Source organism: Macrotis lagotis, chromosome 1 (assembly GCF_037893015.1).
Source record: "Macrotis lagotis isolate mMagLag1 chromosome 1, bilby.v1.9.chrom.fasta, whole genome shotgun sequence".
In the NCBI taxonomy this organism is placed as follows: domain Eukaryota; kingdom Metazoa; phylum Chordata; class Mammalia; order Peramelemorphia; family Peramelidae; genus Macrotis; species Macrotis lagotis.
In genome coordinates this window covers 486,588,334-486,614,455 of record NC_133658.1, presented here as the reverse complement: position 1 = coordinate 486,614,455, position 26,122 = coordinate 486,588,334, and the positions used below count along the sequence as shown (strand labels likewise).

General features: G+C 36.2%; 1 protein-coding gene across 2 annotated transcripts in view; it reads left to right on the top strand.

The window, feature by feature from the left end:
• The window catches only part of MGAT4A (alpha-1,3-mannosyl-glycoprotein 4-beta-N-acetylglucosaminyltransferase A), a 139,150-nt gene that overhangs the window by 39,286 nt on the left and 73,742 nt on the right, over window positions 1-26,122 (top strand). The window contains exons 3-4 of one of the 2 annotated variants that reach the window (XM_074213741.1): window positions 7,241-7,408; window positions 9,904-10,044. In XM_074213741.1, the coding sequence (XP_074069842.1) occupies window positions 7,241-7,408; window positions 9,904-10,044 (309 nt within the window). The remainder of the gene's footprint in view (window positions 1-7,240; window positions 7,409-9,903; window positions 10,045-26,122) is intronic. The other variant, XM_074213742.1, reaches the window with a different exon arrangement.

Here is a 26,122-nt window from a genome sequence, read left to right as displayed (position 1 = left end):
GATTCATTGGTTAGTCTTCAGTTACATTCTAATCTTGAAAATATACTCCAGCAACAAAGAAAAGAATGAAAGGTTTTCATAAAATATTACTTCACCATCCAGATAGTAAGAGCATCAAAAAAGACTTTTATTGACCTTCTTTGTCTATCTAAATGAAATAATGTTTGAGTATGCAAGGTCTTCTAAGAAAAGGCTCCTATCCTCTTAGTAAAAATAGTCTTATCAAACAAGAGGCTTATAAGCTTCTTTGGAATGTAAGATATTCTCATGGGAAAAGTCTATTATCCTTCTAGTCAATAAAACCAGTCATCAAAAGTTAGGAGAGTGAGCCACCTGTTTGGAATTTTCTTCTAGAAATAGTTTAAGAATAATGGTTTAGTCTTTCTTTAATATTTCTTAACCCTAAGAGGACTTCACTAGGAATATTAACCCTGAAATGATTTTATTGGGAATATTCTACTCACTTCTATTAACTCCTTCCTCTCCCCTCCAAACCTTCTTTTATCCCTTCCTCTTCTACTTTCCTGTAGAATAAAATATATCCAACTGAGTGTGCTATATTATTCCCCCTTTGACTCAGTTCTGATGACTGTGTGGTTCAAGTATTCTTCACCCTGTACGCTCATTTTCCTCTCCAATGTAAAAGCTCTTCCTTTCTTGCCTCCTTTTTATGAAATAATTTACCCCTTTCTATCTCATCCCCATGTCCTCTTTCTATGTGTACTCTTTCTAGCTGCCCTTATAATGATAAACTTCTTAAGCATTACAAGTATCATCTTTCTATATAGCTTTATTGATACCTTATGTTTTCTATTTCATGTTTACCTTTTTTGTACTTCTCTTGTGTCTTATATTTGAAAATCAGATTTCCTATTTCAATTGTGGTCATTTCCTTAGGAATGCTTGAAATTCCTCTATTTAATTAAATATTAAAATTTTTTCCTGTAAGGATTATACTCAGTTTTTTTTTTTTTTTTGAGTGGGTGATTCTTGGTTATATTCTTCCTAGCTTGTCTTCCAGATATTCCAAACCTCTGCTACTTTAATGTGGAAGCTGCTAAATTGTATATTTTCCTGATTAAGAATTCATGATATTTGAATTGTTTCTTTCTGGATCTTGCAATATTTTTCCTTTACTTGAGTGCTCTGGAATTGGCTCTAATATTTCTGGGAGTTTTCATTTTGGGTTTGTAGAGCCAGTACTGAAATCATAGCTAGAATTCCTGATCCTAGCAAGGACCCAGGAAGGACATTCAGAATAGATCTGAATATTGAGGAGGGAGCTCATTAATTAGGACCCTCATCACTCCCTTGTGATTAGCCATAAGCACTTTTCTCTGCCCTGGCACTGTGACCAGGGCTCCTGCTCCCTTGTGACCATAGCTCTTGCCCTGGGACTGGGAACCAAGAATTGCTCTAGGCAATGAGATAAGGTCCTGAACTAAGCCCCGGCAGAGAATCCTCCCTGGCTTCCTGATCAGTTGCCTGAGCCCTTCACCATCTATGGGTCAAAGGGGTTGCTGCTGCTGTACCATCTCCAAGGCTTGATGATCAGCCTTCTAAGCACAAGGTCTGTACTGTGCTCCCAGGCAGACACTCTTCTCCCCTTACCTTTAAGAGACTATTCTTGCTGCTTTTCTAAGTTGTCTTGGGTTGGAAAATTATTTCAATTAGACCTTTTATTTGGTTTGCTGCTCCAGAATTTGGTTTGAGTTATTATTTTAAAATTACTTGAAGAATTCTCCTGTTACTATGCCATCATCTTGGCTTCTCCCTTGGAACACTAACTTTTAAAAAATAAACAATAAACTTGTAACTTGTATGGATGATTTTTAAAGGTAAATTGAGTTTCAAATTTTTAAAAATAACTGATTCAAATTATATTTACGAAGATACTTATAATTTATAGAAGCCTATTTTACATTTGGTTACAGGATCTGAAATTTTATATATATATATGTATATCTAATATATACATATATATATATAAAATTAAGCAGCATAGTTATTACCAGCTTTAAGACACATTATCCACAATCCAAGTTACCAAAATTATTTTTAACTATAAACATGCTTAGTATTTTATAGTTAGAAAGGTTCTTGTATACATTTTCTCATTTGATCTTAATGACAACCCTAGGAGGGAACTCATGCAAATAATATCTTTGTTTTATAGATGAGGAAACTGAGGTAGTACAAATGCATTTTCCAGTTAAGAAAACTGAGATTTAGGGAGGTTGGTAATTGTCTTGATGTCAGACCTTTTATTAAGTAATAGATGTGGTGATTTCAGGTTCCTTATCTAGTGTTTTTGCTATTAAACTGTACTGCTGTCCCCATTTGAGACAGGGTAATTACATGTGACACAGTATATTTATATAGCAGCTGAGTTACTGACTAATGCATTTCTTAGAAATATATGAGCAAATACTGACTGGATAAAAGTGCATTTTTACCCTTATTAAATTTATTTAAATTGCTGATCATCACCAAATATGTCATTTTAATTTAAAAAAAGACAAAAATAGTTCTAGAAGAAATTTTAACAGATGAATCATAATCATCACCTTCATGAAAAGCTCCATGGTTGATAAGATTTAGGTACCATAAGCTAGATCCAGACTATTGGAATACTGAATCCCTTGAAGTTACTGCATGTTTTCTTATATACAATTCAAGTTTTAATTATGTAATATAAAGTCAGAGGTACCAGCCCAAAGGAAATAGACAGCATGCTTGTGCTAAGGGCATCAGGTACGCAACAAATGCCTTGTGAAGTCTTAACAGGGAAAATTGAGCCTGTCAGAGAGGGTTCAGAGACATTGTGCTGGAAGAGTTGGAGGAAAAAAAGAGGCCTGAGGAGATCCCTTTGGCACTAAAATGGACTGATTGTATAGTCAGGCTTCAGAGTTGGTCTGTGATACAGGTTCAGATCAAGTTATGGAACAGTGAAATGTTTTAAAGTTCTTGTGTAGTTACTAAACTGTTTTATAGCTTATATATCTCTATCACCTCATAATTTCTGGACATGCTTGTACTTTGATAGAGTTGAAATATCCTTTTATAGAACCCATATTTAATACCCTCTCAGTTCTTTCTTTGAGTATTATGCAGATGTGTAGAAGTAATAAAATTGTACACAAATTATGAAGTCGAAGTAACAATATGACCTAGTTGAGAGAACACTGGAAAATCTTCTCCATTTGATGCTACCAGGAGTAACCCCAATAGAGAGTTCAAATAAAATGGGAAAGGACTTATATGTGCAAAAATATTTATCTTGGTATTTTTATTTTAATAAAGAACTGAAAATTAAGGGAATGTTCATTAATTTGGGAATGGTTGAACAATTGAGGTATATTAATGTAATATTAGTTTATCCTAAAAAATGTCAAAAGAGACAGATTGAGAAAAATGGGAGGAACTGTATGAAATGAGGGAGTGAATAAGCAGATCCAGGAGAGCGTATAATATTAGAACATTGAAAATGAAAGCAATTGTGAAAGACTCACAGTTCTTAAAGAGATGATAGACACTAGAGGTGCAGAATGACATTTCTATACTTGAACAATATGTCGATTTATTTTGAGTAATGTACTTCTTAAAAGGAAAACTATTTGTTGTGGGAAAGTGATAGTGGTATTAAAAGAGGAAGAAAAAAGTAGAGATCTATGTAAAAATACATAGAAGAGAGCAGAAGGATAAATAATATAGGATTGGAACCAGCTTGTTAAATTTGACTTTTTTTAAAAAAGCTACACATTATAATTATTCAAAGTGTCATATTCAGTATTATTCTATCTTTTATATGATTCATGATGTTAAATAGGACTTTAAAGTTCTGAGAGTATTTTGCTCATCATTTATTCTTGGGACAATAATATTCCATCACAATGAGATAAAATTTGTTCAGTCACTCCCCAATTAATGAATCATCCCTTAATTTCCAATTCTTTGCCTCCTTCTTTTAATCTCTTTAGGATACAAACCTAGTAGTGGTCTTGCTGGATCAAAGGGTAATGCATGGCTTTATTGCCCTTTGGACAGTTTCAAATTACTCTCCACAATGGTTGGATCAGTGTATTACTTCATTAATAGTGCATTACTTTGTCAGTTTTCCCATATATAAAACTCTTACAAAATAATTCTTTTGTAGCTTTAATAATAACATTTGGGAAATGAGGGTGGAGTGAAATAAACAGGAATGAATAGATGAATCAGTTATAGAATTTAAGGGCAACTTGAGGCATGTGACTCCTGAGTCTTCCATACAGTTTTGGAAATTCGAGTGTCATACTTCTTTATCCCTTTTCACCATAGCCGAGAGTTGTGATATTACAACCCAGAAAAAGTTTGGAACAGGACTGGGTGATTTCGGACCTGATTCTCTCTGCTGGCAGGTGGGAAAATTGCTGTAGGGCAGCATCAGAAAAGGTTGAAATTTATTCCAGTTTAAGCAGGAAGATCTCTTCTGTGAAGTCAGAGGATTAGAAGTGATGATCATTAGTGTTTCTTCACATGTTGAATTGATTTAAATTCTAGCTTTGAAAGGCTATGATTTTTAACATTCTCCTACAATTAAAAAATTATTTTTAAAAGAGTTTACTTTTTTATTTTTAAACTCTAGGTAGCATAGTGGATAGAATGCCGGACCTGGAGACAGGAAGACCTGAGTTCACTTTGGCCTCAGACACTGACTAGCTCTGGGACCCCTGACAAGTCACTTAACCTCCCTGTATCTGTCTCAGTTCCTAAACTATAAATTGGAGATAATAACAGTTCCTACCTTTCAGGGTTGTGAGAAACAAATAAGATATTTGTAAATAATTAGCCTTGTGGCTGTCACAGAAAAAGCACGTAATAAATGCTTGTTTCTTTGAAAAACCAATCATTCTCATTTTAAGTAGAGGTAGAATCTTTTCATTCCAACCTGGTCAGTCTTGGCCAAAAGTATTTTTTCTTTCCTCTAGAGTCTAAGGCACTGTCAGTAACTGATACTAGTCCATGGCAAATTTTTTTCCAGTTTCTGAGTTCAAAATTTTCTTTAAAGAGTCTGTAGAAGATGGATATTTGACTGGTTCCCAGAATAGATTGGGTTGGTAAATACTTTTCTAAAAAACAGGACTTATGTAAAAAAGGACCTGAAGCAATATGAAAGCCTATGTACAGTCATGAGGACAGGAAGCAGAAGACATGTACAGTGGTGTACAAGTAGAACAGCTTAGGGTAGAGAATGAAAGTTTGTGAGAAGGACCAAGTAGTCATTCCCCCAAAGCTAGACCAGAGTGGGAAGAACCAAACTGACTCCATCTTGGGAACTCACTTGATTAGAAAAATCCCACTCTTTTCTTCTCTCTCTCTCTCTCTCTCTCTCTCTCTTTCTCTGTTGCAAAAATTTGCACTCAGGGTCATTGTCCCTGCTGAGGGACCCTTAATCAGATTTGTTGTGCAAATAAATTACATAGTTCATACTTTGTTTACTCAATTATTACTATAAACCCATTCATGATGTTTGGTGATCCAGATAGGTTTTGAGAGGGGATCCCTGCCCTCAGGATAGTCTAGAACACACTCCTTCACAGAAAGCTACTTACTCTGAAGGTCAGACTCCCCCCTTGATCTTGGAATTTTTCCAAGTTAAGGCAAGCCCTGGCCTTCTGGGGAGACTCCCACACAGTTGGGAAAGCTCTCTTATGGGAAAGAGGGGTTCTAGTAGTAGTAATATTCCAAAGGAAATGTTAGAAAATTTCTTATATGTTGTGCCCTGGGGAAATTCTTGATTCAGCTAGGAATGACCTAAAAGCGCACTTGTGAGATACGGTCTAAAACTGCATGGTATTTAGCTGTTATCTGTTTTGGCCCCAAGATTTCACTTTTCATTACTGCAAATTAAAGAATTAAGGCTAGACAATCTTCATTTATACCAGATGCAGTTTTGGTTTTCCTGGGCTGCTTTTATCTGATGAACTGTGCTTGATACCCACTGAGTGACTTTCTTCTTTAATATCCCGCCTTACTGGTTCTCCTGCAGCCTCTTTCATCTAGCACCATTTTCACTTCAGCTTCTCCACCTCATGCTGCAGGCATGTTGATATTCAGGCATCCCCTTTCCCTTTTTACTTTGCTCCCCTGTCTTACTCCTCTCTTGCTATAATAGGAGATTTGAGTTGACCTGCTACAGTGTCTTTTTTCTCCAGAAGAGACTTGTACCTTATCCAACTAAACTGGATTTTTTATTATCTATATAGGAAGTCACCAACCTTTCAGACCCTCTGACCTTTTCATGTGGAGGAGAGAGGATCTTGGGACTGTTATAACAATTTTAGACTATATTTTGAGGTTATAATCCAAATTGGGGAAATATAACAGGTTTAATGGAGACCCCACTCTATCCAGGGGAAAGAATTACTGTCCTATCTACTCTTAGCTAGAAATTGTCCATGAAGAAAGTAAAAGCTCAAACCACTTTTTATGACAGGCTGCTTAAGAGTGTTAAGTGGTATAGATTGGATTCATTCAACCCATAAGATGCACAAATCATTAATACTCATTTTCAGAAATCTGAAAATATTTTTATGATTTGTCTTGGATGGCATGAAATGGATATTGGTGAGCTTAAGAGTATTGCTCAATGTGTTTATGAAGAGAGATGGAGGAGAAACCGGAAACAAAACCTGAAACAAAACTTGAAACCCACCAGGTATGTCTGGCTCCATTTGAGCTATATCAGGAAACTGATATAGGCTGCACAAGTGCTTTTATTGTCACAAAAAGGACCATCATGCCAGAAGTGGGACTTAGGGAATTATTGGAAGTAGCAAAAGGATTGTATTATGATACTGATTTCCATATAGTAGGATAGTCATAGCATTATACTGAGGGCCGTGGACTATTAGTGAATCTATTCAAGCTATTGAAAATTTACTTTGATATTTCTCTGAGTAATCCTTTAGTCTCTTCTGCTAATGAACTAAAATAATATGATAAATGTTATGACATTTGATTAAAGATATTTAGCATTCAAATAAGAGCTAAAGAGATTTTATTCTATTCTTCCAATTAGTTTATGGATATTTCATTGTATAATGTTGGCCTCTGTCTTTTAACTATGTAACAATTTGTGAAATTTCTTAACTAATGAAACCATGATTATTTGGTTTCCATAATTTTTCTGTTTTGGCTACAATATTTGATTATTTTGCTTGTAAAAGAAAATAATTGGAAATATTTTTCTTTCTAGAAAAACTGATTGCATATCAACCAGAATTTCATGCCTTGAAACAACGTCTTCGTATAGCTGAACACAGAATCTTGCAACGATCATCTGAACTAAATGCAATCTTAGAGCAATTCAGACGTGTAATAGCAGAAACAAATGGAACCAAGGCTGCATCAAGTAATTTTTCAGGTACAATAAATATTTTTTAACTTTTTATTTTGGTAGATGTTTGGAAAAATTTTCGAAACAGCTAGCAGTACATTAAGATTGTGTTTTGAAATGAAAGTTAATTGAAAATTTAAAGAAAATTACTTTCAAACTATATGCTATAATCATTTGTATTGTATGTAAAGTTGCTTGAAGTCAGCTTTTGTTATTCTTCCCTGGGAAGCTAGTAATTAGAGGGGGAAAAACAGCATCATCACAAACCTTTATCCTTTTGTGGCAAAGTTTATAAGCTTTGTCATATAACAATTAGCTAAAATTATTTAAGAGCATATAAAGACAAATTAAAGCAATAAAGTTTGCATTGAAAAGAGGGAAATGAAATTGGTATTATTTCTTTTTGAAGTACAATATGAAGTTATTAAATTGCTTGAAGTTTTACTTTACATTTTCTCACAATGCATGTTTAATTTTTATATCTTCATAATAGCATTGCAGCCTACTATATTCAAGACCCAGTTGGCTTTTTCAAATGTAAGGGAATCATATATTTAGGGCTTCAGAACTAAATAAAACTATTAGCCCTATTTTAACTTAAATATAATAAACAAATAAACAAACTTGGACCTAAGTAGGAAATAGGCTAGATCCTACTGGATTTTTAAGACCAACTTCTTTTTTTGTTGTTTTTGTTGTTGTTGTTGCTGTTATTTTGGGTCTTTGTTTTGCAAAGCAGTGGCGTTAAGTGGTTTGCCCAAGACCACACAGCTAGGTAATTATTAAGTGTCTGAGCCTGGATTTGAACTCAGGTACTGACTCCAGGGCCAGTGCTCTAGCCACTGAGCAACTTAGCCGCCCCTAAGACCAACTTATTAATGTCTTACAAATACCTCTTGTAGATTCAGTATTTTGTTTTGCTTAGCTTTAGGCAAAGGAAATTTTACAATTTTATTTTAATATTTGTTTTGAGTGGCTCTAAGTATTCTGTCCCCCTGGGTGATAATAGTTTGCAGATTGACAGAATTCTTCTTTTGAGCTACATAATACCTTTAAAAGCAAAAATCAAAAACAGCCCTTCTTGAGGAGGTGGAACCAAAAAGGTGGGGACTTACCTAAGCTCTCCCCAATTCCCTCCAAATACCTTTAAAATATGGCCTCAAAACAAAAACAAAAACAAATTCTGGAATGACAGAACCCTCAAAAAAAGATGGGGTAAAACAATTTTTTTTAGCCCAAGACTTTTAGCCCAAGACAACTTTAGGAAAGGTTTGCTGCACTATGGGGCAAGTGGAATGCATTTCTAGTGATCAGCATAGTAGCCAAGGCATGGCCCCAGCAAACCAAGAGTGGACTTTGGGAGCAATTGAATCAGCAGGGGAATTGACTAATTTCAGAGCTCTAAGTTCATAGATGGGAAGGAAGTCAAACAACTTATCAGAAGGAGATTACAGGGGTCCTTTGCTGGCACTAGGGGTATGACTCTGTTGTATTATTCATACTCGGATCTGGATGGCAGGCTCAGGGCAAGGAGGAGTACTAGCATATCAGAGCTCACAGCCACAGGACAGCAGGGAAGTTCCTCCCAATTCCAGGGCAGAAGAGACTGCTTTTGGTCATTCACAGACCAGTTGATGCACCTTTTCTTAGATCATACCTCCTTGGAAGAACTGAAAACTTAAAAATCCTTAGAATTATCTCTGAAAACAGAAGTACAAAACTCCTGAAGTTTGGGACAGTGCACCCTCCAATCTGGAAATAGAGCTTTCCTTTAACAAAGAGTTAAAAATTAAGAAATAGGCTGGGGGAAATGAGCAGACAACAGAAAAAAAAATCTGATCTTAGAAAGTTATTATGGTGACTAGGAAGATCAAAACACACACTTAAAAGAAGATAACAAAATCAAAGCTCCTAGATCCAAAGCCTCCAAGAAAAACATGAGTTGTTTTCAAGCCATGTCAAATGAAAGCTAATGACTTAATGAGATATCCAGAGATAATAAAACAAAAGCAAAAGATTGAAAAATATAGAAGCTTGAAATAGCTCAATGAAAAATACCTGACCTGGAAACTAGATTCAGGAGAGAGAATTTAGAAATTGTTGGACTTTCTGAAAGCCATGAGCAAAAATATCATATTTCAAGAAATTATCAAGGAAAACTTCCCTGATATATTCTAGTAGATTTGGATGATTTGCTCTTTGCATTGTTAGAAGGAACATTAAAATCAGCAGGCATCAAATTGAGAGGATCACAGATCCTTTGAGTATTTAAGCAGTCAGTGGTAACTATTCAAAATTTTAAATTCTTTCTCTTGGCCTTCATATCTTCATTTAGATTGATCAAAAAAATCTTTTGTTTTAAACTTGGGCTTCAATTGGGGTGAATGTGAGAATGAAAACTTTGTAAGTCTGATTCCAATCATGGGTTATATGCTTAAAGTATTTACAGTTGCTCATTCTTAAAACTGTGAACTTTAATTTGAAGGTGATTTTGTAGATTGATAATGGTCTCTGTTTTTCAGATAATACCCTAAAACTATTAAAAGACTTAATGAATAGAAAATCTCTTCAAGTGCCAAATATTTATTACCATTTGCCTCATTTATTGGACAATGAAGGAAGCCTTCAGCCTGCTGTGCAGATTGGTTTTGGAAGAGCAAGGGGTACATTTTATTTTTGTTGGTATAGATCTTAATTTGACTTTTTTTCTGATATGGTTTTATCTGATTGCTCAAAGTTAAAGCTTTCACTTTATGTTTTAAAAGTTTTTTTATTTATTTAAGGCAATGGGGTTAAGAGACTTGCCCAAGGGCTCACAGGCAATTATTAAGTGTCTGAGGCCTTTGCCAGTCTTTATTAAATGAGTTGCTAACTCCTTTTTTAAGTGACAAAGAATTGGAAAATGAGGGGATACCTATCACTGGGGGAATGGCTGAACAAATAGGATATATGAATATGATGGAGTATTATTGTTCTATAAAAAAAATCATGAGTGGGAGGGGGGAGCTAGGTGGCAGAGTGGATAGAGCACTGGCCCTAGAATCAGGGACCTGAGTTCAAATGTGACCTCAGACACTTAATATTAATATATACTTAGCTATATGCCCTTGGGCAAATCACTTAACCCTTGCAAAAAATCCCCCCCCCCAAAAAAAAAATATCGAGTGACTGGGCTAAAGAAAAGCTTGGAAAGACTTACATGAACTGATGCTGAATTAAGTGAGTAGAACCATAAAAATATTGTACACAACAGCAACATTGTGTGATGATCAGATATGATCCTCTCAGAAGGTTAGTGATCAAGGACAATTCTTAAAGACTTGCTATGAAAAATGCCATCCACGTCTAAAGAAAAAACAAGAGTCTGAATGCAGACCAAAGCTATTTTCACTTTTTAAAACTCGTTTTATGTTTTTTTTTTCTCTCTCATGTTTTTTTCCCTTTAGTTCTGATTCTTCTTTCACAACATGACTAATATGGGAATGTTTGATATAGCTGTGTGTGTGTGTGTGTGTGTAACCTATAGCAGATTACTTGTTATTGTGGGGAGAGGGGAAGGCAAGGGAAAGAGGTAGGAAATAGTCGAACTCAAAAGCTTACTAAAAGGTATAGTTAAAAACTATCTTTGCATGTAATTGAAAAAAAATATTTTTTAAAAATCAGTTGCTAAATTCCAAAATTTAAATAAAGTTAAAAAAACAACCTCTTTGCAGATAAAAGGGATTAGGGCCCTTTTGATTCTCTTAGCTATAGAATCTGGATGCTAGGAAATATTAAAAAGTGATGTTAAAGAGAGATGATTCTTAAATGTTGCAGATTAAGATTCCAAGCTATACTTGTAAGCCTATTCCAATGTTTAATAGTTCTTAGGGTCATTTCAAGAGGGCTGCTCTTAGATCTGTCTTTACTTTCTCTTACTGAAATGGAAACATTTCTTCTGTTTACTTTTCTATGTTAAAGGAATTGGAATCGGTTTGTATCTCTAAACATATTATATCCGCAAAAATCGTTTTTGGTAGCTTGAATTGCTTTATTTAGGCAACTATATTTCCTTTGAGGGCTCTTTACCCTTTCACTCAATTTATTTTCCATTTCTTTAGTTATTTTAATTCATTTTCTCTAAGTCTTATCATTTTCAAAATGTAAAAATAAACTTGGAATATGTTTTTCTAATAAAAATATATTATGTTATGTTATATTTAATACATATTCTATTCTATTCATGTTTGCTTTTTAAAAATAAAATTACTGTTGCTTTCATTTAGTTGACAATTTATGTCTCTTAATGCTTTCTTATACTTGTATCTTCAATGTTCTTATCTGTTTCTTAGCCAGAAGTATATACTACTGTTTTTAATGCCACAAAAATTTATGAAGTATTTTTTATATTGTAGGCAGTGAAGATATAGAACACTGTCTTGAAAGAATAATTAGTTACTTTATGTTTATATGTATTAAATTTTATTTTTGGTCAGTCCATCTCTAATCTACTGAGGTTATTTAAGTTCTCTTCCTACCTTGACAATAGTATCCCCAAGTTTCATGGGAATATTCTGATTTTTTTACATGGAACATAGAATTCATAAATTTTCATTTCCTAAAATATGAAGTTAAACAGATCTCAGTGAAGTCGTGCCATTTTAAAAAATATCTTAGCATGCTTTGTCTGTCTCTCTGAATCTGTCTCTGTCCCTGTCTGTCTCTCTCTTTCTCTTTGTCTCTGTCCAGGTCAGTTTCTTTTGAATTTTTATTTAAGGCAGAGGGATGAAGAGTGACTTGCCCAAGGTCACACAGCCAGGCAATTATTAAGGGTCTGAGGTCCAATTTGAATTCAGGTCCTTCTGAGTCCAGGGCGGGTTCTCTATAGACTGGGCCACCTAGCTGTCCCCAGGTCAGTTTTTTGTTTTATTTTATTTTATTTTATTTTTTGAATAGGGATCTTTTAGGAGAGAAACTTTCTTTACCTACCAAGACCAGCAACTAGTTTGAATTTCTAGATCTTAATTGTCTGAAACCACTTGTCTCTGTTCAGTCCCTTGTTGTTTAACCAAGTCATGACCCATTTAACAGTTAACCAAAGGAGATTTCTTTAGTGAGAACATAGAAAGGACATTTAGTATGGGGAAAGATATGTTCCTTTAGATATGAGCCCAGCTTCCTAGTAAAGTTCATGCTTTTAGTGTGTGATCATAGATTGGGTGGAGCCCTAATTGCTTTTACCTTTCGATGGTAACCTATACCCTAGTTTCTGGAATCACTTCAAACCTTGAGAGTTTCAGGGTCTTCTATCAAAAAATTTGTCTGACTTGCATGTGGGTGGGGTAGGAGTGGGACTTTAGAGATTGGTGCCACAACACTTGAAATTGGAATCTTCTTGATTTTGAAGCAGGCTCTTTGTTCTACTCCTTAGATAAATATATTAAATACTAAAAACTTCAGGACTAACTTCTGTATATTTCCATTTTGCTTCTGAATAGTTTATTAATACCTTGAATAGTTTATTATTTATTAGATAAGTACCGTTAGTAAGTTTGTAGTTGTATCATTGAAACAATGTTTTTAACTTATGAGAATGTCATTTAAACAAATTATAGTTTCCATACAGTCCATTCATTATATTTGCTTATGAGACTTGTGATTATTTCACAAGGAAATTTACAAAAAAATTTATTGAACCAACTATTATATAAGAACTCTAAAATATGCATTTTTTAGAGAGCAAAAATTATGGATTAAGAAGAGCTGATAATTCAGGGTCTATTCTGTTTTCAAAAGCTACTTGTTTGATTCCTTTAGGAAAGAAAAAAGGCTTTAGATCACAACTTCTTACCAAGAGACTTCTCTACACAGGAGGCTGACCACCTGTTTTCCACATTCCTATTCCAGCCAAACATTCACATTTTCACCAGACCAAATATAATCAAGAATGTTATTAAAACTGCAATAGGGTGGCTAGGTGGCCCAGTGGATAGAGCACTGACCCTGGAGTCAGGAGTACCTGAGTTCAAATCCAGCCTCAGACACTTAATAATTACCTAGCTGTGTGGCCTTGGGCAAGCCACCATTGCCTTGCAAAAACCTAAAAAAAAAAAACTGCAATAAATATTTTCTTCCTCCTCTGAACAGCACAAAAGATAAGTCAGAACCAATAATAGACAAGTGCTTGCCATCCCCAGAAAAAGTCAATGCCAGTTCTTTCCTTTGTGACTTGAGATAACAAGTCACATGTTGCCTGTAAGATGCTTTGTTTGAAGAGAGAAATAGGAAAGATTTCTGAAAAAGCTCCCATCCCATGGGACCTTTGGGAATCAGTAGCAGTGCCCATAGTGGTGCCAAACTGACTTGATATAAAGCTTTTAAGTTGGAATAGTTCAGTCTCATGGACTTCCTGGCCTCCAAAGCTCTTTTCCTGAAATCCAGGGAGGATCCTGAAGATCATGGATTCAGAGGATGCAGGGCAAGATCATGCAATCTACTACTTCCTCCAAAAGCAAAGCAGGAAACAGAACTTGGCCATGGCACAAAACCCTAATTCGGTACTGGAAAGATGAGTAAACTAAATACTCAATAATAACAAAAATTCTGCAGAAATAGAAATTAGTAATTAACATATTAACAACTATAAACAGAGACTCAAAGAGAAGTGAGTTTTCTCCAAGGACCATATGAATATCTAGAAGAAGTAGAAAAGGAGATTGTTTAAAATAAAATAAGAACTTTTGAAGAAATAATTGAAAAGGACAATTTGTGGAAGAAAAGAAAATGGCAAGAAATGAACTCTAAGGGAAAAAAAGGACCTTCTTACTCAGCAAATGAACTTGAAGAAAACTAGAATAGGTCAAACAGAAATAGTGATCTCATGAGACAGCAAGAAATATTAGAACATCAACAACTAAAAAAAATAATGTAAAATACTAAGTAGCAAAAACAATTGACCTAGAAACTGGTTAAAGACATAATGTAAGAATAATTGAACTTCTTAGAAATCAAAATTTTAAAAAATCCTCATAAAATCCAAGAGTCCTGGATGCTTTATTTCAACATATCAGAGATAAATTTTAAATATGGGAAGAAACCATCAGTCACTTTTTAAATGGAACTACAAAAGAAAAAATGATGCCATGACAAGCACATGAAATGGATTTGAATCAGGGAGTAATGTGCTAAGTCACCAGCTTCACTTTCTCCTTCAGAGCCTTCTGGGTCCAGTGGCCAGATAGGAATCAGGATTACTATAGATGACCCTGGATGCGAGGCAGTTAGGGTTGCCACATAGCTAGTAAGTGGCAAGTGTCTGAGACTGAATTTGAACTTCCATTCTCCTGACTCCAAGGCCAGTGCTCTATCCCCATACTGCCTAGCTTTGCCCAAAAGAGAAATAATTACTACGCTATGGGAAGAAATGGTTCTAGTACCAAGAAACCAGATGGGATCACTCAGGACTTGGCAACTTCTACATTAAATGAGAAGAGATTTGAAGTACAATATTCTAAAATGTTTGTAATTAAGAATCTCATATCTTGCAGAGTTGAATGCATCTTTAGTGGAAGGGAGAACTTTTCAGCATTTCTTTTGAAAGAACCGTAGTTGAGTAGAACTTTGAAATGCAAACCCAATTTTTTTTAATGATTTTTTTGAGATAATAGACCTAGTAGGGGTACTGCTGCCTTTTGGATATAGTTATAAATTGCTCTTCAGAATGTTTGGATTATTGCATAACTCTACTAGCAGTGCATTAGTGTTCCAGTTTTCCTTATATTCTCTTCAACATTGATCTTTTTCCTTTTTTTGTCATTTTAACCAACCTGATTAGTGTGAAGTCATACTTCTGAGTTGTTATAATTTGCATATATCTAATCAGTAATGATTTGGAGCATTTTTTTATATGATTGTGGATAGTTTTAATTTCTTCATCTGAAAGCTGCCTTTCTCTAACCTTTAACCATTTATCAATTGGAGAATGTTTTGTATTCTCATAAATTTGACTCAGTTCTCTTTATATTTTAGAAATGAGTCCTTTGTCAGAAATACTAGCTGTGGAAATTGCTTCCCATCCTTCGGCATTCTTTCTAATCTTGGTTACATTTGTTATGTTTGTGCAACATTTTTTTTTAACTTAATGAATTAGAAATTAACCATTTTTTCAATTTTTCTATCTCTTTGATCATAAACTTCTTCCCATCCCAAAGATCTGATAGTCTATTCCCTGTTTTCTTAATTGACTTAAGATATCACCCTCAGTGCCTCAATCCTTTACCCATTTCAACCTTATCTTGGTATAAGGTATAAGATATTGATCTGTGCCTAATTTTTGCCATAATATTTTCCAGTTTTCCCAGTAGTTTTTGTTAAAGAAGTTCTTATCCCAGAAACTAGTCTTTGCATTTATCAAGCAATAGATTACTGTAGTCATTTACTACTGTTTCTTTTGTACCTAATCTATTCCACTGATCTACTTCTCTATTTCTCAGCCAACACCAGACAGTTTTGATGACTGCTGCTTTATAATATTTTGGATCTGGTTTGGCTAAATCACCTTTCTTTGCATTTTTAAAATTAATTCCCTTGATATTCTTCCTTTTGTGACTCCAGATAAATTCTGATACTCTTTTTTTCTAACTCTGTAAAATAGTTTTTGTTAGTTTGATTGGTATGGCACTGAATATGTAATTTAATTTAAGTAGAATTGTCATTTTTATTATATTAGTTCAGGAGAAGAATCACATGTACAAAAATATTTATAGCAACTCTTTTTGTGGTGGCAGAGATTTAAAAATTGAGGGAATGCCTATTAACTGAGGAATGACTAAACAAGTTGTGGTATATGAATGTAATGGTGTGTTATTGTTTTGTAAGAAATCATAAGTGACCAGATTTTAGAAAAATAAGCAAAGTCTTGAAGGAACTTATTTTTTTAATATTTAATATTTATTCTCATTTTGTACACATTTTTTATACATTAATAAAATATTCTTGTTTAAGAGTAAACAAAATACTCCCTCCCCCCAAAAAAATACAGACTCACTTGAGCGATAAAGTAAAGGGGAGAGAAAAAAAATTAAAATTAAGAAAAATAGTAATAATTGTAGGTATGGCCAGGTGGTGCAGTAGATGGAGCACCAGCCCTGGAGTCATGAGCACCCAAACCCACATCTGGCCCCGTACACCCAACAATCACCCAGCTGTGTGACATGCAAGCCACCTGAACCCCACTGCCCTGCAGAAACAAAAAAAAAAAAAATAAAAAAGACCCAAAATAAAATAAAATAGTAATAATAGTAGGGGTGGCTGGGTGGTGGACGGAGCATTGGCCCTTGAGCCAGGAGCACCCGGGTCCCAATCCGGTCTCAGATACCCAAGGATCACCCTGCTATGCGGCCCCAGGCAGGCCACCCAGTCCTATTTGCCCTGCACCCCCCCCAAATAATAATAATATTAAAAAATGTGCTTCAGTCTTTGTTCTAACACCAATAACTCTGTTGTGCGTGGATCACATTCTTTATGATTAGTCCATGGCAAAAGTTACATCCATATTTGTCCAACATTGCCATTGCTGATCGCAACTCCCTCCTTTGGTATTTCTCCACTACCATGTACTATATTTTCTCTCTCCTTTCACTCTGACTCTGCTGTAGGGTAGCTGAGTGGCGCGGGCAGACAGATCCCTGGCCCTGGGGCCAAGAAGCCCCGAGTCCCCATACCACCCCTTAGGCCCAGAATCCACCTGGCCCTGGGGTCCTGGACAGGCCATCCAATCCCAGCCCCTTGCAATAAGTAAAAAAGAAAATGTGTTATATCTGAACACTCTCCCGCCATGGTCCATCCTCTCCTCCATCACTCACATCCCCCCCTTCCCCCTGTCACCCCCTCTCCTTACTCCGAATGCCTATACCCCACTGAGTATATATGCTGTTTCCTCTCCTAGCCACCTCTGATGAGAGCGAAGTTTCCCTCATTCCCCCTTGCCTTCCCCCCTTCCATATCATTGCAATAGCTCATTATGATAAAGAAAAGTCTTATTATATGAAATATCTTGGCCTATTCCCCCTCTCCTTTTTCTTTCTCCCATTACATTTCACTTTTTTTCTATTAACTCCATTTTTACACCATATTTTATCTTCGAATTCAGCTTTCTCCTGTGCTTCAACTATAAAAGCTCCCTCTACCTGCTCTATTAGCTGAGAAGGTTCATATGAGTATTATCAGTGTCATTTTTCTATGCAGGAATACATGTAGTTCATCATCATTAAGTCCCTCATGTTTTCCCCCTTTCCTCTGATCTCTGTGCTTCACCTGAGTCCTATATCTGAAGATCAAACCTTCTGTTCCGCTCTGGCCATTCCAACAGGAACATTTGAAATTCCCCTGGTTCATTGAAAGTCCATCTTTTTTTCCCTGGAAGAGGACATTCAGCCTTGCTGGGTACTTCATTCTTGGCTGCATTCTAAGCTCTTTTGCCTTCTGGTATATTATATTCCAAGCCCTACGAGCTTCCAATGTAGCTGCTGCTAAGTCCTGTGTGATCCTGACTGCAGCTCCACGATATTTGAACTGTGTCCTTCTGGCTGCTTGTAATATTTTCTCTTTGACTTGGGAGTTCTGGAACTTGGCTATAATATTCCTTGGGGTTGGTTTTTTGGGATCTCTTTCTTGGGGGCATCGGTGGATTCTCTCCATTTCTATTTTGCCCTCTGCTTCTAGAATATCAGGGCAATTTTCCTGTAGTAATTTTTTGAAAATGTTGTCAAGGCTCTTTTCCTGATCATGACTTTCAGGTATTCCAATAATTTTTAAATTATCTTTCCTAAAATCTGTTTTCCATTTCAGTTGTTTTTTCAATGAGATATTTCACATTTTCTTCTAATTTTTCATTTTTTTGGTTTTGAAGTATTGATTCCTGATTTCTGTTAAATTCATCAATCTCCCTGAATTCTATTCTTTGTCTGAAGGATTTGTTCTCCTCAGAGAATTTTCTTATCTCTTTTTCCATCTGGCCAATTTTGCTTTTTTAAGGCATTCTTCTCCTCAATAACTTTTTGAACTGTTTTATCCATTTGACCTAATTTTTTAGCATGCTATTTTCTTCAGCATCTTTTTGGATTTCCTTGACTAAGCTGCTGACTTCATTTTCATGTTTTTCCTGCATCTCTCTCCTTTCTTTTCCCAGTTTTTCTTCCAACTCCTTCATTTTATTTTCAAAGTCTTTTTCAAGCTCTGTCATAGCCTGAGCCCAATTTCTGTTTTTCTTGGAGTCTTTAGATGCAGGAGCTTGTACCTCCTCATCTTCAGACTGAGTATTTTGATCCTTCTTGGGCTCATGACCAAAATATTTCTCAATGGTCTTCCTCTTATTTCTCTGCTTGCTCATTTTCCCAGCCTGAGCCTGGTTTTGGGGTGCTTCCTGAGCTTTTGGGGCAATGCCACAAGGGTCTCAGTGTGTGAGGCTCTGTCCTCCCTCCTGGTCTGTCAATAATCATAAGCGCCCCCCTCTGCCAGGGAGCTGAGGTGGGGGGGGGGCCCTGCTGTTCTATGGGGGGGCCTAGACTGGGATCAGGATCTGAATGTGGTCAGAGCCCCAGAGTCCTGTTCCAGGGGCAGAGGACAGAGCTCTGCAGTCTCTCTCTCTCTTCACTCCCTCCCTCAGCTCCATGGGCTCATGCCCTGGGGGCTCCTGCTTACCAGTTCCCCTTGCTTCTGTTTCCTGGATCAGGGCTGCGGAAAGACCAAGCTGCTTGCTGTGTACCCTGAGGGCTGGGCTCCACGTGCCCGGTGCTCCCCGGGGTGCAGCTCAGGAGACTCCCCCGCTGCTGTGATCCACTGCTCCCAGCGCCCTGGGGCTGCCTCTGGGAGGCTGAAGTTCTTTCGCTCTGGCGGGCCACCCCTCCAGCGGGCTGCCCCTCCGACCCTGGGGAACAGAGCCTTTCTGCTCTTTTCCAGGTTACTTTGAGTAGGAGAACTGCCTCACTGGGTCCCTTTGTGGGTTCTGTCTCTTGTTTAGTTAGAGTCCTTAGTTTCACGTTTTTATCAGAGAGCTCCTAAGACTTGATCCCTTCTTGTTGCCATCTTCCCTCATTTCATTTTCAAAGTCTTTTTTGAGCTCTGTCATAGTCTGAGCCCAATTTCTATTTTTCTTGGAGTCTTTAGATGCAGGAGCTTGTGCTTCCTCATCTTCAGACTGAGTATATTGATCCTTCTTCGGTTCATAGATAATGTATTTCTCAATGGTGTTTCTCTTATTTCTCTGCTTGCTCATTTCCCCAGTCTAAGCCTGTTTTGGGTGTGATTCCTGAGCTTTTGTGACACTCCCACAAGAGTCTCAGTGTGTGTGTGAGGCTGTCCTCCCTCCTGGTCTGTGAATGAAAATAAGCGGCCCCCTCTGCCACGGGGGCTCAGGTGGGGGGGCCCTATTGTTCTATGGGGGGGCCTGGACTGCGTGTAATCAGGATCTGAATGTGGTCAGAGCCCCAAAGTCCTGTTCCAGGGGCAGAGGACAGAACTAGGCAGTCTCTCTCTCTCTCTCTCCACTCCCCTTCCTCAGCTCAATGGGCTCATGCCCTGGGGGCTCCTGCTTAGGGGCTCCGCCTGCTTCTGTTTCCTGGATCTGGAATGCAGTGGCCAAGCAGCTTGCTGTGTGCCCTGAGGGCTGGGCTTCACATGCTTGCTCTGGCAGAGGTCCCCGCTGTTCCCCCAATTTGTGCTTGATGCTCTCCAGGGTGCAGGTCAGGAGACTCCTGCGCTGCTGTGAGCTGTGTCTCCCAGCGCCCTGGTACTGCCTCCGGGAGGTTGAAGTTCTTTCGCTCTGGCGGGCTGCCCCTCCAACCACGGGGAGCAGAGCCTTTCTGCTCTTTTCCAGGTTACCTTGAGTAGGGGAACTGCCTCACTGGGTCCCTTTGTGGGTTCTGTCTCTCGAAAATTTAGTTAGAGTCCTTAGTTTCAAAGATTTATGAGAGCGCCTAGGACAGGATCCACTCTTGTCGCCATCTTGGCTCCTCCCCCCAGGCTTGCAGGAACTTATGCTGAGTGAAATGAGCAGAACCAAATGAACATTGTACACATTAACAGCAACATTGTGAGATGATCAACTATGATGAATGTAGTTCCTCTCAGCAGTTTGTTGATCAAGGACAGTCCTGAGATGTCCATCCACATCTATACAGAATCTGATTGCAGAGTAAAGCATGCTATGTTCATTTTTTAAAACTTCTTTTATGTTTTTTCTCTCTCAGGTTCCCCCCCTCCCTTAGTTCTAATTCTTCTTTCACAACATGACTATTATGGAAATATGTTAAACTTTTACAAGATTGTTTTGTGCCTGGAAGGGAGGGTGATAGAAAACTGTGGAACTCAATGCTTATAAATGGATGAATATTGAAAACTATCTTTGCTTGTAATTGGAAAATAAAAGTAAATAAATAAAATACCCACAAGACCAGAAAATCCAAGGAAGGTAGAAATTCTAGAGCAATTGGAAAGAACTATATGATGATGATGTAGGGCTAATAAAAAACCTTTTATTGTAATAGAAACAGGTACTCCTTTACTTATTGTAATGATTAGTTAGCAGGGGTTTGAGCTAATTAACAAAAAGGAAAAAAATGGAAACCTAAAGAGTGGATTAGCCCTGTTCTGAAATTTTGAAAGACAAGGAAGGGAAAAAGGAGGAATACACTAGCGTAGAAAATTGGAATAAGGTACTATTTCTCATAATTGGGTTGTGTATGAGAAGAAAAATGTAAGCATGGAGAAAAGGACAGGGGAGTGGGCATCAGGTCTCCCTCACTTTTGTCTGAAACAAAGTAGATTGAGAACACATAAAGAGTTTGATGTAGAAATAATCAAGCTCAACAAAGAAAACAAGGAATGTAGGAGTATTTAAAAGGGAGAATAATACAGAATAGATAATTGTCACAAGCAAAACAAACTTACTGAACCTGAAGGAATTAAAAGTAAAGAAAAAAGAAAAACTGGGTGGCTAGGTGGAATTACCTAGCTGTGTGGACTTGGGCAAGCCACTTAACCCCATTGCCTTGCAAAAAAACAACAACAACAACAACAAAAACTTTAAAAAAAAGAAAAGAAAAGCTAAGAGATATCTTGAATTTCCTCTTAGTTAAGGAATATTTGAACAAATTGTAATAAATGTATATAGTGAAATATAGCAATGCAGGAATGGACAAGAGAGACATTTTAAGAGAATCTTGATGGGCAGCTAGGTGGCTCAGTGGATAGAGCACTGGCCCTGGAGTCAGGAGGAGCTGAATTGAAATTTGGCTTCAAACACTTAATAATTATCTAGCTCTGTGACCTTGGGCAAGTCACTTAATCCCATTGCCCTGCAAAAACAAAACAAAAAAAAGAATCCTGGGTAAAATGAATTGATACATAATGAAGAGATCAGAATCAAGAGAACAACTTATGCAAGGACAGCAACGATGTAAAGAAAGACAACTTTAGAAGACTTAGGACCTGAAATCAATGAGTACAATGACTGGTTATGATTTTAGAGGACATTCTACTCATCTTCTGATAGGAAAATGATAGACATGAGGTGTAGAAAATACATTTTTTTTGGCATGGTGACTTGGTTGATTCATTTTGATTGACTATACTTATCAGTTACAAGGGTTTTCTTTCCATTTGGGACACTACAGTTGGAATTCTGAACTGATCCAACCATTCTGGAGAACAATTTGGAACTGCACCCAAATGGTTATAAAACCCATACATAAACTTTGACTCAGCAATACCACTACTACTACTAGGTCTGTATGCCACAGAGATAAATTTATAAAAATATTTATTGCATTCCTTTTTGTGATAGTAAAAAATTTGGAAATTGAGGAGTATTCATCAGTTGGGGAAATAGCTGAACAAGTTGTAGTATATGAATGTGATGAAATTCTATTGTGTTTATAAAAAACGAAGACAAGCATGCTTTCATAAAAATCTGGGAAGTCTTCCACTTCATGGAAAGTGAAGTGAGCAGAACCATGAAAACATTGGACCTAGTAACAAGCAGTGTTATAACAGTGATCAATTTTGAAAGACTTAGTTACTCTGATCAAAACAAGAGCTCATGACAAATGTTTTTCACCTCCAGAGAGATAGAGAATCAATGAATGAACTCTGAGGGCAAACTGAAGTAAACTTTTAAAAACTTTTTTCTTTTTCTTTCATATGTGTATTTTCTTTTGCAACATTGCTAATAATGTTTTCTTATCCAAAAATCTCTCACTTTTTCATTTTATTGGATTCTTTAATCCATTCACTTTTAAAATTATGAGAATTACAGTCCTATTTTCCTCCATTTGTCTTTAACATTTTTCTAGTTATAAGTTTTTCCTCTTCTACTATATACATAATATTACCATATTCCTTCAGCTATTTTAGCTTATTCTCTTTAAGTTGGGCCTCACTTTGGCTCTTTTCTGCTTACCTTTGATTGCCCCCTCCCATTTGTTATACCTTTGATTTTGTAATGTCCATCAAGAAATCTAGCAGTCAACTAGATACATAGAAGTTGAGTTATGGAGATATAGGTTATAAATGTATATTTAGGAATCATATGTATAAAGTTGATAGCTGATTTCATGAAACCTGATGAGATCTCCAAGAGAGAATATATAAAGACTAGAGTAGTACAGGACAGAAGTTGCAATAATTCAATTCTCCCACCTGAATGAGGTCACAGTGTGGAAGAAGAGGCAGTTTTTTTAAGGGAAGACACAGAGAGGGGTGATTATGTTTGGATAAGGGAATTTTGGCATTATTCAATGTGGAAGGTATCACCATATTTTTCCATGTATAAAAACACAACCTTAATTTTGGTGCCCAAAATTTGAAAAAAATGCATTACATAAAGTTATTGAACTCAAGTTTCATTTATCATAAAATTCATATAATTCTTCATCATGGTCAAAACTCCTATCCATTAGCTCGTCCTCATCTGTGTTTTATGACTAATCACTGTCTTGGGAGAGGCTCTAACTGCTCTCCTGCCTGTGTTCTCATTTGGGGTTGACAACAAGAACTCCCTGGGCAAGTCTGGTGTGTGGATGCATGCATAGTCCATTCCATTTCACGAACCTGAAGCACCAATTGTGTCCTCCTTTGAAATCAGTCACTTCTTTTTCATCATCAATTTTTCTTGCCTCCTGCTGAAGCATCTTTGTGGACACAGGAATTCCAGTAGCCCTTTGCTCTTCAATCCATCTTTTCAACTCCCTCTCTAAATCAGACCATTTGGCTGACTTGCCTCTCCTGGCCTTCTTCTACTGGGGAGTTTTCAATAGGGTTTCTTCTTCCCTTAGCCAGTCTTGGATTGTTTTCTCAGTTGAAGGAGGACCATCTGATGTTTAGGAGCACGATTTTCATTCACTTTTGCAAACTGGATCACTTTGAACTTGAATTTAGCACTGATTAAAATATTTTCTGAGCCATTTCTGGGTATAACATGGCAAAATGTAACTTAATATACCAGTAACAAATGTGAACTAATGAGCACAAAGACAAGAAGTGTGAAAAAGTGTGAAATGCAAATAAAAAAATGTACAACCACTGTATAAGATGCTTCCAGTTTTTAGACCACAAATTTTTCGAATAAATATATGGGAAAATAAGGTATATTTGTGGTTGATAGTAAGATTGAGAATATGAGCATCTTTGTGAATCAGGCTAGAGAACGGACTAGGTCATGAAAAGTAAGTAGGTTGAAGAACTGAGTAGTTAAGGTGTTTGAAAAAGAATAAATCTGTATATTAAAGTCCCATAGTATAAGAATAGGAGTTGGAGAGGAGAAAAGAAATTGAGTCCCATCCGGGATTCTTTGGTAGGTAGTGTAAAGCCTGTAAACAGTAGGGTTTTTAATTGGGTGGTAGACACAAATAGCATGAGAAGTTACTGAGTGATTGAAGCAGGAGAGGAGAATTTGGAAGTGGCAATGGAGAGCAGGGATTATTCCGACCCCCTCCCCACCTCAATCAATGAGCTGAGAAGAATTAATAAGGAAGCCAGAAAAGGTAGTTAGAGAGTCTGTGTCATCAATGGGGATCCCGGTTTTAGAAAAAAACAAGATTATAGAAGGAAATAGAAAGTGGAAAGGAAAATACCATTCTAAATAATTACAAAATGTTTAAAATATCTGAAGATTTATCTACCAGTACACGTTAAATACTGGTATAGATTTAATTGCAGAGTACTACTTAAAAATAAAAAAACTACTTAAAAATGACAATGTTATTAGTTTTAGTTTATACTTATAGTAGTATACCAATCAGATTGCCACAAAGATTCTTTATAGAACTTGATCAATAGTAAAAAAAAAAAAGTCATGTTACAAGGGAAATGATGAAAAGAAGTAAATATAGCACTTTCAGATATCAAACTATATTATAAAGCAGTAGTCATTCAATTTTCTTTTTAAAGATTTTTGGTTAAAGATGAAAGATATAGAAAAGGGGGAGGAAGCTTCAGGGAATAGCTAATAGATGGATAGTTTTCAGATTAAAAAAGTGATTAGGCTAGCTATATTAGAAGCAAAATGCATAGTAAATGCATATTGCCTATATTTTTCTATTCATTTGGATGGCTTCCACATCAAGTTAAGCACTACTAAATATATATTGAATGAGTGTTACAGATAGACAGTGAGCTTGGCCAGTATTTGAAAAGTAAAAAGAGATATATCTAGATAGCTTTGAGAAAATTAGAATAAATGGAATTTTAAAATGAAATGTTTTATTTTCATGGGAATGCTAAGATGCAGACACCTGAATCTCCAGTAATTTATAGTTTAACTTCTGTCATATAGATTTACAATTTACTTTTTGAAATTCAAATTCCATCCCCAAACTGAGGATTGTTTTTATAAAATATATTACCCATTTTTTGAGAGATTCTTACTTTATTTATTTACTAAACCTCTCACTAGTTTCTTTGATCTGACAAGATTTGAATTTTTTTTGTCAATTTTAGTATTTGTCAAATTACTTGCAATTTATTTAGTCAAGAACAGTATTCTAGAGTAAAAATGCATTTTTGAAGAGTCAATTTTAACTACTGAGGAATAGTCTTTTAGAATATTTATTGCATGTTTGTATTTAGGCTATATCTAACTTGATTTTTTAAGAACTAAAGAGAGGCATGGCTAGGTGGCACAGTGGGTAGAGCACCGGCCCTGGAGTCAGGAGTACCTGAGTTCAAATCCAACCTCAGACACTTAATAATTACCTAGCTGTGTGACCTTGGGCAAGGCACTTAGCTCCATTGCCTTGCAAAAAAAAAAAAACACAACAAAACCTAAAAAAAACTAAAAAGGTCAAATGAATGTGATAATAATTTTATTGATGTTAAATAGGAATTTTTAATAATAAGTAGTCTCTAGTAGACTTTCAGATAGGAATTTTTAATAATAAGTAGTCTCTAGTGGACTTTGGAATAAATGAACAAAAGTAAGACTAGTTTATTTCTTGCATATTATTTCCCCTAAATTCCTATACTGTGTATAATGGAACAGAATAAAAATGGAAAATGGTAATTTTTAGGTGATTGGCACTATTTTGTGGAAAAAAAAAACTGCCCCCCCCAAATTGAAGTGGGAAAGTACCCTTCTTTTTTAGAGGGTACTGACACTTTTTTCTTGATTCATTTAACTTTTATTCTGTATATTATCTTTTCCAATCCTTCATTTCTTTTTTTCATTTTTGTACAAGTGAGTTTTTATATGTTACTAAAGTATTCTTG